At 33.5% G+C, this 17824-nt stretch overlaps 1 protein-coding gene across 6 annotated transcripts in view; it reads left to right on the forward strand.

Annotated features, from left to right (window-relative positions):
- The window catches only part of SCN3A (sodium voltage-gated channel alpha subunit 3), a 112855-nt gene that overhangs the window by 66514 nt on the left and 28517 nt on the right, over positions 1-17824 (forward strand). For all 6 annotated transcript variants that reach the window (XM_060302340.1, XM_060302343.1, XM_060302344.1 and 3 more), the window contains 3 exons: positions 5591-5764; positions 7205-7561; positions 9372-9842. In XM_060302340.1, coding sequence (XP_060158323.1) covers positions 5591-5764; positions 7205-7561; positions 9372-9842 — 1002 coding nt within the window. The remainder of the gene's footprint in view (positions 1-5590; positions 5765-7204; positions 7562-9371; positions 9843-17824) is intronic.

A 17824-nucleotide genomic window follows, 5' to 3' on the forward strand; every position in this document is an offset into this window, starting at 1 on the left:
AGAGTAAGTTGTGTTCCATTCCTGTATTTCCAACAGTTACAGATCATTGCTCCAGGATAACTTTAAACACAGTATGAGACATCTGAAATATCATCTTTCTCACAATTTACTGAAAGCCCTAAAAATCTCAATTTAGTCTTGTATTACCTCTAGTAGTAGCCTTCCAACTTCAAAGAGCCTTCCAGCTTTGAAGATAGCCATTTGACTTACTTTCTCTTTATTTCTTATATATTTATACAATTTTATATGAAGACCCATTATTTCTTTTTTTCCAGGTATCAACTTCTTTACTCCTGTAACTACTATTAAAATCATATTTCTAGTACTCTGCACTCAGTATGCTTTCATCTTGCTAAAGTATCTATTGCCTATATTTGTGGTTCAACACTCTTAACTGGTTTTCAAAACTCCCTATCTGATTCCATCCTTCCTATACCAGCTTATTTTCCTTTGGTTCCTAACCAACCACCAGCAGTCTTATCAGAACAGCCTTGTCACTATAACACACAAATGTTTATATGCTTACATATAGGATAGTATATCACTGTTCTCTACCTTCACATTTAAAGTACTCCAACTCAAATCACTTCATCTCAATTCTTCATATTCTTCAAGGTCCAACTGAAGCCTCATCTCCTCTAATATGATACTCAGCCCATATCAAACACACTTTTTCTTAATTCCTAATGCATTTGTGAATAGAACTTAGTTGAATATTAAACAAAATCCACTATAAATTACTCCATGGCAGAGCTCACATCCCATTTTTCTTTTGTATCTTGCAGAGCGTTTACATGGTTGTAGCTCGATAACTAACCAACTGCTTGTTTCCTACCCAAAAAGGCATCATGCAGCATCTTTTCATAAAAGAACATGGGTTTGGAGTCAGGTGGAACTGGGTTTGACCTTACTAATAATGAAGCATCTGGACAAGTTTGATAAAAAATCTGAGTCTTTGTTTTCTATTATTGAAATGGATATAATAATACTCATCTCCCAGGTTGCTGTGAAGATCTAATGAGATAATGTGAAAACACGTAGCACTGTGCCTGGCATCTAGCACGTGCTCAATAAACAATTTCCTTCCTCTTCTGTATGCTATTAACCTTTCTTTGAAATACTGACGGAAAATAGTTCTGCTCTAGCTGCTGTATTTTTCCCAGGATATTAGACAGTTAGGGAAGTTGAACAGTTAGGGAAAATTTTGGAAATTTGTCAGAGTGAAGCAGAAAACTGAGGTTTTATAGAATTTCAATGTTGAAGCAACTGAGTATGGAGGGACAGGATAAGAGACATTGGATTATAGGACAATCAAATGGAAAAGCACTAGACTAAAGCAACAAATTTGGGTCCAAATCCAGTTGTCCATGCTAAATATCTGGGTGGTCTTAAAAAAGTCACAAGTATTTCCTTCTCATGAGCACAATGTGTTGGACTAGATGTCCCTCATTCTAAAATCTGTAACTTTGAGTAGTGATGGAGATAATGAAGTAGGGAAGTGGGGTTCTACCACTGGTTGACTGTTTGTGGTAGAACCATGCATAAGCTGAGCTTACTGTTGGGAAAACAAGACTCTTGAAGACAGAGAGTGTAGACGACAGAGAACAGACTTAACTATTTCTAACCTTAGGAATAAGAGAATGTGTAAACTGACTGTTACTATTGGCTAAAAGCTCATTATGAGTAGTAGTAATAATGTTGTATATCTGTAAAGTATTTCATAGTTTTACATATCTTATTTTATACCCACAACAAGCTTTATAATAAATATTTATATAAGAAAAATTATATATATATATATAATATATATACACACAGAGAAAAAGAGAGAATATATTCCTTATAGCATGGGTACTTAGCTGAATTTGGATTTATATTATACTCCATGGATGGATGTTACATCGCATATTCTGTGGGGATTTTACAGTTTTCTCATTAAAATAAATTTAAAATTTCTATGGACTAGTTTATTACTACGCAAATGATTGCATATCACCTTACAAATAAGGACATCGAGTTTTTTGGTTGAATTGATAACAAAAGAATTTTCCATAAAAGAGTTGTGGAACTTCCAGTCTTTACTTAGATCAATGTGCCTTTTTGTTTCCTCTTTCTGGAGCATATAAAAATTACATCACTTCCTTTTGATTGGATTGATCAAATTTGAGTATCAAGAGACCTCAAATCTCTATTGAGTTTCTCTAAGATGCTCTGTTTTGCTTTCATTTTTAAATTTTGTTTTAACCATTATAAAACCCATGCACTCATCTTAGGGATTCTATAAGCAAGGAATCTTCCATCAATCATAGTAGGTTAGATAACCTCTTCATCATACAAACATTTCCAACTAACCTGTAACTTTTTCTTCAGGGAATATTGATAGAGATCTGTAGCTCCTACACTATTTTTCTTACTATAACTTTCCTAACCAGTGATTAGAGGTCCATGATATCCCTTTATTCTGTTAGACCTAGATGGGAACTTAGAAAATGGTACCTGTTCTAAAAATCTTACAGGCTATTTGCAAATAAAAGTCTAAAGAAACATAATTAGCAAAATTATTTTAATTAAATGGTGTGGTGTAGGATATGAATTCAAAATCTCAGGAAAGGGACATGATAACTTTTTGAAGGAAAAAAATGGCTCGTTTATTGAAAGATAAAACCATGGGAGCCAAATTCTAGACCTCACCTATGAAGCCACTCTCATCAATGAAGAAGTGTTATTTGGCCATCTAACTCCTCTCCTAGTGTAATATAAAACTGCCTTCTCGTCTCTTTCTAACAACTACTAATAAAGTTCTTGTGTAACAATAATTGTGTGTACACTACAGTTTGTAATAAAATTTGCTAAGCAATATAATACTGATAGAAATCCAAGAATATTAAACACAGACCTGATGAAACATCTCACTATCCTCATCTGACAGATGAGATAAAAGAAAATCATAAATGTTAAATGATGTCCCACCATTTTTCTTTAAATATATTTCAATTTCATCCTTCAAAAAAGAATCAACAACAACAACAAATATTTAAAGATACAAATCCAAAAGGCATGAGGATGATAAAACTAAAACCATTAAAACAAGAAGCTAATAGTAATGGAGCGAAAGGCGGCTACAGTTATGTCAAATTCACTACAGAAGAGTGGAATGTCAGTCTGGACAAGAAGAGGTTCTGTGGAGCAAACTGATCGATATTCAAACTTGAGCCTTTAGAACTAACATTTCTATCTTTTTAATGTATGTATCAACAGAACTTTCCTCTCTAAGTAAATACTCAGTAAGGAAACTTTCTTATCCCTGAACTGAGACCTTAAGCCCTAACATTTGATCATCCAAGCCCAGTACCCCCCAAAACAAAATGCTTGAAATTTGTTTACTCTTGGTCCAGACTCCCAGGCTGATTCTCATCCCCACCTTTAGCACTTACACTTTTGCTGATTGTCTTGTGTCATCACGTACAATAGGTTAGAAACTTTTCACTGAACTTACCTCCTCATTAAAGAAGCTGGCTTAGGAAGCCTATAGATGTATTGTCCATAAGAAATTTATCAGCCTAAATGAATTAGGTTTATGCATTCTCAGTTTGTATATCCTAATTAGTACTGCATTTTCAAAGCCTAGTACAACGTCTAGTAAGTACTCAGCAATTTTTTATTAATGAATGAATGGCTACAGAAACATATAATCCAAAATTTCAAAACACAAAAAGCTTCTTCAGAAGACAAGATATATTATAATTAGGCTAAGTCCAAACAATAAACATTCAGTATGTTTTTATTAATTGTCTTAGTCTTAAAAATTCCTCATGATAAAGAAATTCAAAGGCAGCAGAATGTATGTTTATAAACCATACACGGATTTATGTACATAACCATATCCAGGGGTTGCAGTTCTCTGTGTTCTTAGCATTTTTTGATGGAGTTTTAAAATTTTATAAACATAAGCATCATGATCAATAGCCTCAGTTGACCTTTGCTAGAATGAGAAAGATTTTTTCAAAACTCTTAATCACTGACAATGCTAAACTAGACTAAAATGTACGTAAAACAATCCCAATGATTTATAGGGCCTAAACTGAAAGCATTTAAAGAGATAAATAGCTATGACATTAAACTGCAAATTGTAATTAAAATGTTATTTTTAAAGAGAATTTCATGCTGGGATTAAATTTTAGATGAAAGAATGTAAGTTTAAGGTATGGGTTTTTAAAATGCAGGACATCTTCTAGTCATTTCAGAAGAGCTGAAAAGTTCACCTTATGATTTTCTGTAGGAAGAGATATGTGTAGATCATTTACCTGGATTGTTTCTAACTCAATTTAACTCATATATTTCTATAATCAGGCTGTGTATTTCAAATAGTAGCTGCTCCTAAAACTTTATATAAGAAATAAAATTCATATAAATCAGAACTTATTTTACATTCACCAGGGAAAAAATACCCCAGGGTAAGTCCTTCTATAAATGAAAAAAATCACTTTTTAATGTGCATTCCGGCATATCTCGATTTTCATGTACTAAGCTTGCTTGAATTACATTTTACTTCTATTTGAGTGAATGAATGATGAACTGAAGTTAAGCTATCTTTTCTGCTATGGGTATTTCCCTTAGGTCTTTCTGTGATTGGGAAAATGAGATGCTGGCTGCAATTACACTTTGTAAGAGTAGAACAAGATTTCCTTTAATTAATATATTTTAGGAAACCAAATAATTTTGATACTGTTATTTTGACAAAGTTCCTTCAAGGTAAAGGCTGATTTACCTTGGTAAGTGGTAAGCTTGACTTTAGTCATAATATGCAGCTTTTACCTATAGTTAATATAATTGCTTTAAAAGATTTTTCGCAAGAATAATTTCATAGCTCTTCATGTCCTTGGGCGTCTTAGCCTGTGGTTTTGAATTAAAAAACAAAACCATTTTCAAATAGACATTCATCCAGCCACTCAAATAATTTATTAATCCTAATTTTGGGTGTATGCATACTGAGAATGTTCTCCTGATGCTTTCAATTGAATCTGCAGTTCCTTGCTCTACTTATCCATTAACCTTAATTCTGAGGCATAAATCCAGAGATAATTATTATAAAACATTTGTGGCAAACTCACTCTTATTTCAGGAATGTTTATAAAATTATAGAAATAAGATGATGTCCCTTAAAAACAAATAAAAATGAAGAACAAAATATGGTTTTTACTAATTTGAAGTAATTTTTTAGTGACTTCCAATAATACATAAATTGTTCTTATTGCAATACTTAAAAAAATTGGTTGGGATTATGGTAGAAACATAGGGTACCAAAAAAGGCAATAATTCAGTAGCTATTATTTAGTATCGGATTTCAAATGTGGACAATGAAATGTTTTCAAATCAGCATTGTCTTGGAAATCTAGCAGATTCATTAACTAACACAAATCCACTTAAAATATTCCCCTGAAAAAAATGCTAAACTTGTATATCCATTTGTCACATTTCTTCACTTTAAATTTTAGGTATTTTTACTCATAACTGTTTAAACTTCTTTACAAATTCTTAGAGTGTCAAAACTTTTTCAATGCTTGAAGTACTGATCTCTATTTTACTTTAGGTCTTCACTGGGATCTTCACAGCAGAAATGGTCCTCAAGATCATTGCCATGGATCCATATTATTATTTCCAAGAGGGCTGGAATATCTTTGATGGAATTATTGTCAGCCTTAGTTTAATGGAGCTTGGCCTGGCAAATGTGGAGGGACTGTCTGTACTGAGATCGTTCAGACTGGTATCTGCATAGACTATGTTTATATTCTTTCATTGGCAAAATACTTATTTCAAAAATGAATCAATGTGTATAGTTTTTATAGCTTTTTACCTCAATGATATTTTAAACTTAAACCAGTATGTGTGATATTCTAAGAAAATATATAAATGTTCTCTTTAAAGCTGAGTGTGACTGTTTATCAAGAATGATGAAAAATGGTTGAAACACTTCATAATAATTAACTATGTAAGGCACATTTAAAAACACACATGTGCTTCTAAAATTATGTTTTAAATTCATTAAAAAATTTTTTTTGCTTTAAAGTCTCTAAAGAAATATAAATAAAAACTTTATACCCAATAAATCTTATCTTTTTATCAACCTTACTTATATTAGTGGTAACTACTTTTTTTTTTTTTTTTTGCGGTACGCGGGCTTCTCACTGTTGTGGCCTCTCCCATTGTGGAGCACAGGCTCCGGACGCGCAGGCTCAGCGGCCATGGCTCACGGGCCCAGCCGCTTCGCAGCATGTGGGATCTTCCCGGATCGGGGCACGAACCCGTGTCCCCTGCATCGGCAGGCAGACTCTCAACCACTGCGCGACCAGGGAAGCCCTATATTGGTGGTAACTACTTTAAAGGAATATGTGGGAAAACATTTGATCCCATTAGCACTTTAGACAATGGTATAACAAATTTTTTTGAATTTAGCAAGAAAAATTATTTTAAAATATGCAAAATTTTATTGGAAATTAAGTAAAATGTGTATTTTTCAAATTGAAAAGAAGCTTTTCCTTAAGTTTATCAAATTAATTTATTTTACTTTTATATTATAAGTGTCCATTAAAAATATATAACTCAGGGCTTCCCTGGTGGCGCAGTGGTTGAGAGTCCGCCTGCCGATGCAGGGGACACGGGTTCGTGCCCCGGGCCGGGAGGGTCCCGTATGCCGCGGAGCGGCTAGGCCCATGGGCCATGGCTGCTGGGCCTGCGCGTCCGGGGCCTGTGCTCCGCAGCGGGAGAGGCCGCAGCGGTGAGGGGCCCGTGTACCACAAAAAAAAAAAAAATATATATATATATATATATACACCTCATACTTTTAATATTTCTTTTTACTCTCGAAAATATAGTTGGAGGTGACATTAGCTTGCTAAATTCACAAATGTCTGTAATCAAAGTATTAATTTGTTTTCATGGATATATCTGTTGATGAATCAGAAATGTTTTCTCATTTCTGAAATATTTTCTCTCTTATATTTGCACTTAAATGATATTATGATTTGATTTACAATTCCAGTATTATTAACACTTTTTTCTGGATTTGAATTTTAGTATAGTTTGAGATTTTATATTCCTCAGAGGTGGGACTACAATATAGTATCATACTGATAAAATGATGTCTACCTAACTTTTAAAATTATATTGTGACTACTACTAAGAGTATATTTTCACTTGATTACAGCTTCGAGTTTTCAAGCTGGCAAAATCCTGGCCCACCCTGAATATGCTAATTAAGATCATTGGCAATTCAGTGGGGGCTCTAGGTAATCTCACCTTGGTGTTGGCCATCATCGTCTTCATTTTTGCTGTGGTCGGCATGCAGCTCTTTGGTAAGAGCTACAAAGAATGTGTCTGCAAGATCTCTAGTAACTGTCAACTCCCACGCTGGCACATGAATGACTTCTTCCACTCCTTCCTGATTGTGTTCCGAGTGCTGTGTGGAGAGTGGATAGAGACCATGTGGGACTGCATGGAGGTCGCTGGCCAAACCATGTGCCTTATTGTTTTCATGTTGGTCATGGTCATTGGAAACCTGGTGGTACGTATGTATTACAAATGCTCATAATTAAGAACAAGATCAGACAGTGGCTAAGAAGGTGGCCTGATGCAGCAGACACATCTGGTTTTATCATCAACAACCTAGACTCAAATCCCAGTACTAGCACTCTGAGCATGGGCAAGTTGCTTAACTTTTCTCAGCCTAAAACTCCCCGACTATGAAACTGTAAAAACAGAACTGAAATCTTATGGTTTATGTGAGGATTACATGAGGTATACCCGTGACAGTCCAGGGACAAAAATATTAGTTTTTAGTTTTCCTTCTTCAAAAAAAATGTTTTTATCAAGACTAACTTTGTCCTAATATTATTTTTTATGGCCTGAATTATTTTTATTCTATTATTATTTTGATGAGGTTACAATCTCCAGTAATTCTAAACAAAAGACTATTAAAACTGTTCTTTACACATACATAGTTCATATTGTTTGCTTACTCAGAGGCATAAGTTGCATACTACCAAATTTTGAAGACAAATTTCAATGAAATAGTGCATTATATTTTAGCTATGTATTGTAATTATCCAAACATCTTGGAAATATATTCTTCCCTGAATTTGCTTTATTAAAGGAAAATAAATTATTGAGGTTTAAGTTATGCACATGTATAAACACTGACCAGATTTAAAAGACTTACTTTTAGCTCTGACTTAAAAGCACTAATATAGAAGCACAATTTGTATATTTATGTGTTTTAATGCTTACATTTTTCAATCATGTGTGGTCAGAGTGTTTCTTTATGCTATCATACTGAACCTTTCCTTTGAGAAGTACATTTCAAATGAGACTGCTTAAAAGAATGTTTGTGGGATACCTGTGGACGTGCAATTTTTTCAGAATAGTAAATAAGGAAGCTCTAGATTCTGAATAAATCTGATATAAAAATAAGGCAACAAACTGGGGTTCTGGCTTAGCAAGAGTCTTCCTACCATGTAACATATTTTGAAACTCAGTAACTACATTTCAAGCTAAAAATATTACTATAAATAAATTTTATTTTGTATCAGCTATAATGAATTCTTCTTCTATTATTCATATTTTATCAGTTAATTGGGTAATATTTTCCCCATGTATCCAAATGATACACTGAGATTTCTTCATGTTTTCTGCAAAAAAAAAAAGTAAAAAGAAAAGTAATTTACATTATATGGGTCCAGCCTAAACCCTGGAATAATTTTAGACTTCTCTCCATCTGTTGAACTATTTGGACACATATATTTCAAAGTATACTGATGAGAAATGTGTTAAACCTTTTATAATTCGCCTTTAGTAATTTCTGCTGCTATAAAAGTTTGTGGTCATGGGACAATGGAATTTGTATTTCAGGTATGTTGTTTTAACACATATCCATCAGGCCATTAAACAGATAAATTCATTATTTACACACATGAAGCTAGACATTCCCTAGACAAACTGGTAAAATGCAGTAAAATGACTAAAATGAAAATATCTCTTTTTTTTCTCATTGGCCAAAACCACAAAAACGGGATTTTTGTCTTTTCACTGGCAACCCTGAGTAGACACAATTTAAATCTTAGAACCTCCAATTTCCTGTTGTCCCTCTCGGTTTGAAAGGAAGGGTGCTTGTTTTACCATTTTGTCCTTAGAGCAGGTAGAAGATTTCAGGTTCTTTAAATGGTGTGTGATTAAGACAAGGTTTCTGAAATACAGTAAGCATTCAAGAAGCAGCTGTTGAATTAATTTTAGCAAAGATCTATGAGTTCCCTGTTTAAGCTATTATGTTTATGCATACTTCAATATTAATACAGCAAAATTTTCTTTTTTTCTTTTAGGTTCTGAACCTCTTTCTGGCCTTATTGTTGAGTTCATTTAGCTCAGACAATCTTGCTGCCACTGATGATGATAATGAAATGAACAATCTCCAGATTGCAGTAGGAAGGATGCAAAAGGGAATTGATTATGTGAAAAATAAGATACAGGAGTGTTTCCAAAAAACCTTTTTCAGAAAGCCAAAAGGTATAGAAATCCATGAAGGCAACAAAATAGACAGCTGTGTGTCCAATAATACTGGGATTGAAATAAGCAAAGAGCTTAATTATCTTAAGGATGGGAATGGAACCACCAGTGGTGTAGGTACTGGAAGCAGTGTTGAAAAATATGTAATCGATGAAAATGACTATATGTCATTCATAAATAATCCCAGCCTCACTGTAACAGTGCCAATTGCTGTTGGAGAGTCTGACTTTGAAAACTTAAATACTGAAGAGTTCAGCAGTGAGTCAGAACTAGAAGAAAGCAAAGAGGTAAGAATGCTTTTAAAGTTTTTCTTGCATTTCCTATAAAAACCATGCACAAGTTACTTAGTATTTTTATTGTGCTTATATGCATTATTAAAAAGTGTATTGAAAGTCATATATACAGTAATGTTGGAAAATTATGAGATATTCTTTTTTGAGAATTCCATCCATTGAAATTCCAACTTTCCACAGAAAATCATCATTCTGAATAATTAGTATATTCATCTTCTTGATAGTTTGAAAGTCTGATTAAAAGATGTGACCTTCAAAAAAACAGATTTTATTTAATACATTCTATTCTGCATTCGATTATGCTCTTTAGAAAAAATAACAATGAACCATATTTTATTGATCATTGTTAAAGTGTTATCTCCTTACTTTCTATAATATATTAAGTTTTGCTATGATTTTTTTTAATGTGAAAGTCTTGTGTACTTTTTGTTCTCCTCTAAACCTTTTATTGCCTATGATAAGAGTATTATTCATTTTTTAAAATTTTACACATATTAGGAAATTAAAAGTAGTACTGATTACATTTTGCCCAGTCAAGGATGAGCAAATCTATAAGGCCTTCCAGATTAACTTGGAAATAGTAAGAACTATTTAAAAAAAACTCTACTTAAGGATTACAGTTAAACTGTAGACTGGAAAGCTGTTCTTACTGTCATATTACTACTTATTTAAAAGAAAAGAAAGGAAATTGTTCCTCCTGTAGGATTAAAATGCACAGGATCCTATGATAGTAGCTTAGTGGTATTAATTCTGCAATTCTGCATTGTGCAGAACAGGATTAAATTTTTTATTATTACTTATTTATAGACTTCTGATATACCAGTAGGAAGTAGGAAGTTAAGTCTAGCACAGGGTTATAAAAGACAGGTTTTAGCATGAGGGTATAAATAGCGACACCATAGGAATCAGACAAATGATGTCTGATTCTGTGAGCATATTTTGGAACTTTCCTTTTTTAGTAATATGTCAACAGAATTTGTATAAGTAGTAAGTAGCTGACAGTGTCACAACTGATAGCCTCCCGATCCTTTTTTTCAGGCATTTCAGAGCTTCTGAGATATATTATAATGGTAAATTTGAAAATATTTTGAAAAAGGTAAAAATACACACAAAATGAGGTATAACATTCTTTCTCCGAAATTCCACTCAAAGTCTACTTAGAGAGTTCAATTCTAATTTATGTGTTGCTCATTCTGGTAAAATAAGAATTCAATTCTAATTTTATTTTCCATCACTTGACATAGATTTATTTAAGAAAATCATCAATTAATTAACAGGCATTTATTGAGCACTTTTGTGAATTCAGCACTCTGCTGGATACTAAGGGTAAGGAAGAGTTAAAGGAGAGATTCATAACATAACCCCCTTCAGGGAAATCTCAGCATCTTTGAGGAAGCTAATACTAACTCACAAAATTATTAAAAACCTATTAAAAAGTTTAATCCTGTAGGACTGAATACAAGATTATACAAGTATTGAGAACAGCAAGAACATAGCAAATTGTTAAACGGAAGAGATAAAATTAAAGTAGGCCTCAAAATGTGGGTCAAATACATGAACAGAAAGCAAAAAGCAGAAACTTACTAAACAAAAGCCAGAGTTAGAGTGAGCTTAGTATTAAGGTGCAGCAGTGAAATAATCAGCATGTATAAAGTATTGGTTGAAAAGACTGGAAAAATATGTATGGGTGAGTAAGGTAGTTTCAGATTATACAGTCTTTGAAGTAAGTCAAGGAGCTTGGAATTGGCTGCATAGTCAATAAGGTGCTAAGCAGGTGAAAAGCAATAGGAAAGTGATGTTTTAGGAAAATTTATTTGATAGCAATAAGTAAAACCATTTAGAGTGAGAACTGTTATCTTGGGGAATGTGGTAACAATCATTTGATAATAATGAGGTGACAGAATTCTGCGCTACGGTAATAAGTATGGGAACTGAGACTAACTGGCTTTTGACCAACCTAGTAAAGAATCTGAGAAATTGGGAAAATGGTGATGCAACTGTCTGAAATGGCCTTTTTAAGAAGGTTACCAGGTTTATGGGGGAAGAGAAAGAATTCAATTGGGACATACTGAATTAGAAGTGGGATATAGTGAGAATGAGAGACTGAATGAGCAGTCAGGGTTTAAAAATAGATTTAATAACGCAGATTTCATAATTATCTGATTCCTTGAAAATAGAGGAGTTCCCTAAAGAAGTAATTACAAAGAGAAAATAAGGGAAGACTCGGGACAAGACTAGCTTGGGGTCAAGAAGAGATAGAAAAGCCAAAGAGGCAGAGAAACATTTGCTATGTTAACATCATAGGTTTCATCTCACTGCACTCATGGAAATGATATATCTTAATTTCTTTTTACCAAAAAGTTGGTTTCCAGAATACTTCAAAGACTCACTTTGTTATACAGTAGAAATTAACACAACATTGTAAAGCAGTTATACTCCAATAAAGATGTTAAAAAAAAAAAACTCTATGATGTCCACAGATATTTCAAATTATTGCTTTAGGAGAATACTACCTCATTGTCATGTCCTTTTTTTTAATGACTAAAAAATCATAAACTTGGAACAATGAGATACAATGTCTTCATTTTCAAGTCCTTGAAAACATTTTATTATCTGAACAAAAATTCTTTGTTGGGTGATTTTTTTAAATAATCATCTGTCCTCTTCCAAGCTAGTTTTGGATACATGGAATCCAATTACAGAATGTAATAAAATTGTTTAAAGTATACAGATATATTAGAGGGAAAATACTTAAAAGTAAATATAAAATTAAAACTTTTGTAAAGCTAGGATAAAATTTCAAATTATTTTGCACAGTAAAATTAAATTCAGCAGTAAGTTTTACGTGGATGATTTTTTAAATTAGTACCAGAAAATCCTTGAAAGAATAATAGGGCAATTCTCACGTATGCTCACACTAAGTTTAAAAGTACAGTTGACCCTTGAACAACACAGGAGTTAGGGGTGTCAACCCTACATCCAGTTGAAAATCCGAGTATAATTTACAGTTGCCCCTCCATATACATGATTTCGTATCTGCACTCCCACATCTACAAATTCAGCCAACTGAGGATCCTGTAGCTGTAGTATTTACTATTGGAAAAAATCTGTGTGTAAGTGGACCTGCACAGTTCAAACCTGTGTCGTCCCAGGGTCAACTGTACACTGTTTTCAAAAATAAAAGTAAAAATCAGCATTATAGAATAAATTTAAATAAATTCCAGCTAAGTTCAGTTTTGATCTGAAATTTCTGAAAACTGCTGGCATTGAACACAGGTCACATATCAGATTCACATTTATGTTGGCTGGGTTGTTCTTTTTTTATTAGCTATTGCACACACACACACACACAAATTAAAAATAACGTATCCATAAAGTGGCATATCGGTTCGCACTTCTTAGTTTTTTGAACACAAGTAGATAAAGAACATTGGGCTGTGCTTTGGGGGACACAAAATATCCTTTCTCTTTGCTGACAAAGTGAAAAATCATACAAGTTAAACCTAACAGAATGATACATTTCAAAAGAAAGGAAGAAAGAAAAGAAAAAAAAATTTGCAACACATTTCTGCTTTAAGAAGAGGCAGTAAATTAATTTAGATAGTATTTGAAAACTCTAGCTGCTCTATTCCTTCCATTCATTTTCAAAATATCTAGCTATACCACAGTTGGGGAGAAATGATCTCTAGAAGTTTTTAGAGATAAAAATATGAATTGCTGTTATTATATTATGTAATACATATTTTATATATGTGTATCTATTATATGCACCAGTAACATAAACAGACTGGTATGGAAACGAACATACAGTTTTGCATGAAAAAAATTTTAAGGAAATTGAAGGTATGAATTTCAAAATAGTGATCCTTTTATTTTGTAAAACCTTGGGATTGTATATATCTTATGACAAGATATAATGTAGAATTCTGTTTTTATATAAACATGATTTCTTGACATTTTTATATAATTATGGATTTTTTACAATTTAGTTCTTGAAAGCTTTCATTGTCTTCCCAGGTGAAGGATATAGAATAAATGCTCTTAAGAAGCATATTTGAAGTTGAATTCCAAAGCTCAATCTAGGAATATCATACTGTGACCTTCACTGCTTACCATTCTTACTTCTCACAGGGGTAAAATCAAGCTGGAGCCTTCAAGAATGAAACTCTGGTGTTTTTTAACCAGCCAGAGGCTCGTGCCACCACTTTTACCCAGGTTACCCAAGCAAGTTGTACACGTACAATCACTTTCTAAATAAATTTTGACTGGCCTGCATGCTACTCAGCTACGTTCCTTCCCCTGCCATGGCAAGGAAGTGCTAGACGTGCCCAGCTGCTCTCTGCTGAATCGTGTGACACATCACAGCATGGTCAGGCAAGACGGGCAGTCCCAACACCGTTTTTGATTCTGTTAATGACTTTCCAGTTTAGTCTGTTTAGGCTTTTAAAAGCAATAATTGCATGCTCTATAGGATTTATATCTATTTTAAAACATGATAGAAATGTTTAAAGTTCGAAATAGTTAAGAACTTGAGAGGATGCATTTTTTTTTCTGCTTTTATTTCATTAAAATAAGACCACAACTTTTTGCTGTTGTTGATTCAGCCCTTATAAGTAAACTGTATTACCAAAATGAGCCTCACAGGGTTTGTTTGACAGTGTTGCCATTTTCAGATCATTATATTCAGATCTGTGAATATAATTTTCAACCCATCCAATTCATGTGCTCCAGATAGAAATGTTTGCTTTCATGTTTTGGGGGAAAGCCTCCATTAAAAAAAAAAGAGCAAGGTGATCATGAGATTTTGGATATGAAGGGCCATAGTCTGTATACATTTGGGCACTACATATCTTGGATTTTCATGTAGTTTGGGGAAGTTGTTAAGTCATGTGTCTGCCAAACCCTAAATGATCACTGTAATTAAAAAATGAAAAGCATCATGATACAGGGTAGGAAAAGTTCATTGCATCTTAATATTAAGTAATTGGTTCAGTGTACCCATTTTTTTAAATTTCTCTGATCTACATTAATTTCTCCCTAAATGTTCTACCCAAAACTGAGCAGGCAAAAAAGAGACTTGGAAAATTTCCTACTTTGGATTATTAATTATTGATTATAGTTTTATGAGGAATAAAGGATATCTCCAAAAATTGCTGTAGGTTTGTGGATGAAATAAATCTTTAGTTTATTCTCTTGACTCAACTTTCTCCTGTTACTGGAATCACAGCCAGAGTGAGTGTTCTTGCTTGTTTGTTTTTGGGCACACCACACGGCTTGTGGGATCTTAGTTCCCTGACCAGGGATCAAAGCCGGGTCCACAGCAATGAAAGCCTGAGTCTTAACCACTGGACCACCAGGGAATTCCCCAGAGTGAGTGTTCTTGAAGGCAAATTAAAAAGCAAAAGTGAAAAGTTCATGAGTATTAGCACTTTTCAAGGCTTTTGGTGAAAAAAAAAAAACCTAATTAGAGCTTGGGGTTTGTCTGTAGGTTTAATTTATACATACTCTCTTCTTCTTTAGGGATAACTGAGAATTAGCTGTAAAATGAAACAAATTCAGACATAAAATTATAAATAAAAATTTTTCTAAAATACAGCCCCTGGTGATTTATGTAATTTTACTTAAAATGACTTTTTAGTTTTAGGAGTAAAACAAGATTATTAGTCATTGAAGAAAATCTGATTATTTTTTCTTCACAAGCAGGGCAGAATTAAATGGTACTGGAAAATTATCTTTTACACCATGTTTATAACAGGATTCCCTCTTTTTCAAAGTCGTTATGGAAACTTTGAAAATGATGCTTGACTAAGGTCCCAAGCACGTACCCTTCTAGAAAAGGCCCTGTGCTCCGTTTTCAGAATCTGGAGAGCAATGGGAGAATACCTCTAGCTTCCTATTTCTGTTACGTTCTCAGTGTCTTCCAAATGCTCTCTGAGAAACTGAATGTGGCACAGATGGGAGTGTGAATAGCCATTTTAAACCTATCTCGACCTTTAGAGAAAGGTTTTGGTGCTTCAGTGTACTTCTGCTGAAATAAAAATTAAGGCAAGTTTAGATGGAAATTTTGTATTATCTTCTTAACGTAAACCAGCTTTTTCTTTTGCCTGCTGGATGTCCTTTTACCTTATTCTTCAACTACCATATAATTATTGTCAGTTTCCTATATTATGTTCGTAGTAAGGCTCTTTTAAAATAAAAGGTGCATCAGGGGTGTTACACATTTAAAATATGTTAAGGCCAAACTAAATAGAGATGGTTTGTATTTTTAACCATTCAATAAGTGGTCCAGAAAAAAAGAGCTATTGGTTTTAGTCGTGTTCCTCCTGCCTTGGATATGCAGCCCAGTGATCTCACTGTGTGGCTACCTGTCCTTCAAATGAAATATCAGTCAAGATATGGATATACATATCCAAAAGATCAGACTAAGGCCCTGATAGATTGTGTAACCAAAAGATTTTCTTCTTTTACTTTCAAGACAAAACCCAGAAATTCTGAAAGAAATGGCTAGATTTTAAAGGCAGTCTGTAATGGCTGAATCTTTTATTTTTGCCTTTTGAATCATATAGCAGTTTGTGAGAGTCAAACATTTGATAGCTGACTGAAAATAAATGAAATGTGAGCGCATTTCGGTGGAAGTAGGCCAGTTGCTAACATTCTCTTCCATTTCTGAAAGTTAAATTTCACTATTTAATTGGATAAAAATTGAGCAATATTCGCCATAAGGGGGGATTTCTATATAAGTTCATGTTATCAGGGGAAAATGGCCTTTCTGGGTGCTGATTCTGTCATTTCTTACAAGTAGTATTTGCAGCTAACCTTGAAAACTTCACATTCAGGTACCATGTCTTTGAGAACATGGTTCTTGGACCAGCGTGCGGCTTCCACAGCATTGCGCCGGGCTTCTGCTTCAGCCAGGCATGCTTCCTGTGGCTGAATTAGGCCTGGAGAATGTTGCATCTTCAAACCTGCTTTCCAGTGTGCATTTGTAGAGCATAAGTCATCATCCCTCTGTAGACTCAGTAGTTTCTACAAGGGATGGAAGAATCTAGCCTTAAGTGCCATAAAATATTGGACGGATAGGGAGAAAACAGTACAAGAAAACAAGTGATGAGCTTGTACTATGTGGTTTTATATGGAAGCTTTCTACTGTTATGCCTATATACCTAATTACATTTTTATAACTACTTCAGAACAAGTATTAATTTTAGTTATTTAGTATAGTCATCAAGTTCCTTAATGTGGAAAATTTCATTTCAGGTATCTTTTTTTTTTATCATTTTAGTAGCACAGCTATGGCAATTTAAAGAAAGTAAGTTATTCTTTGTATTTATCATCAGTCACCTGCTTTTAAATCAGTTATGTGTTTTTAAATAAAATTTGGAAGTCATTTTGGTATGGTTATGACAAAATGTATGACAAACTACCCTCTACCAGAGTATGAATGCCAAAATGTTGAACTTAATTAGAAATGTTTAGATTATGAAGATAGTATTATATCCATGTACAGAATTTTAAATGCTTAAGTAGTTTTCTAGGATCTAAATTTCAAAATTTTAAAATACAGTAGTAAAATTCTTTATGTTTCCAGTGACTAAAGCTTATCAGGCAGTATATCTTAATTGGTAAGTTGTTGTAACTTAATAAGAACACAGTCTAAGCTTTAATTTATAAATGTAGGTAAATTCACAACTTTAAAATGTTTATGTAGTTGATACAATATTTTTATAACTTCATAGGATAAAGTATATGTACCTTCTTATGACAAAAGTGTGGCCTATGAAGATTATACCATGAATAAGCCTGACTCTCCAACTAGCAGGAATTAACTTTATGCCAACTTTCATAGGAAAAGGAGCCTCCCACAAAACACTTTCAGTGGCAGAAACACTAGCCTACCAACTATTTTTTAAACCTTGATTCATCAAGTCTCTGTCTAAACATTCCTTAAGGAGTTTTGCAGAGCATAACGTTAATGA

This window comes from Globicephala melas, chromosome 7, assembly GCF_963455315.2.
Source record: "Globicephala melas chromosome 7, mGloMel1.2, whole genome shotgun sequence".
Taxonomy (NCBI): domain Eukaryota; kingdom Metazoa; phylum Chordata; class Mammalia; order Artiodactyla; family Delphinidae; genus Globicephala; species Globicephala melas.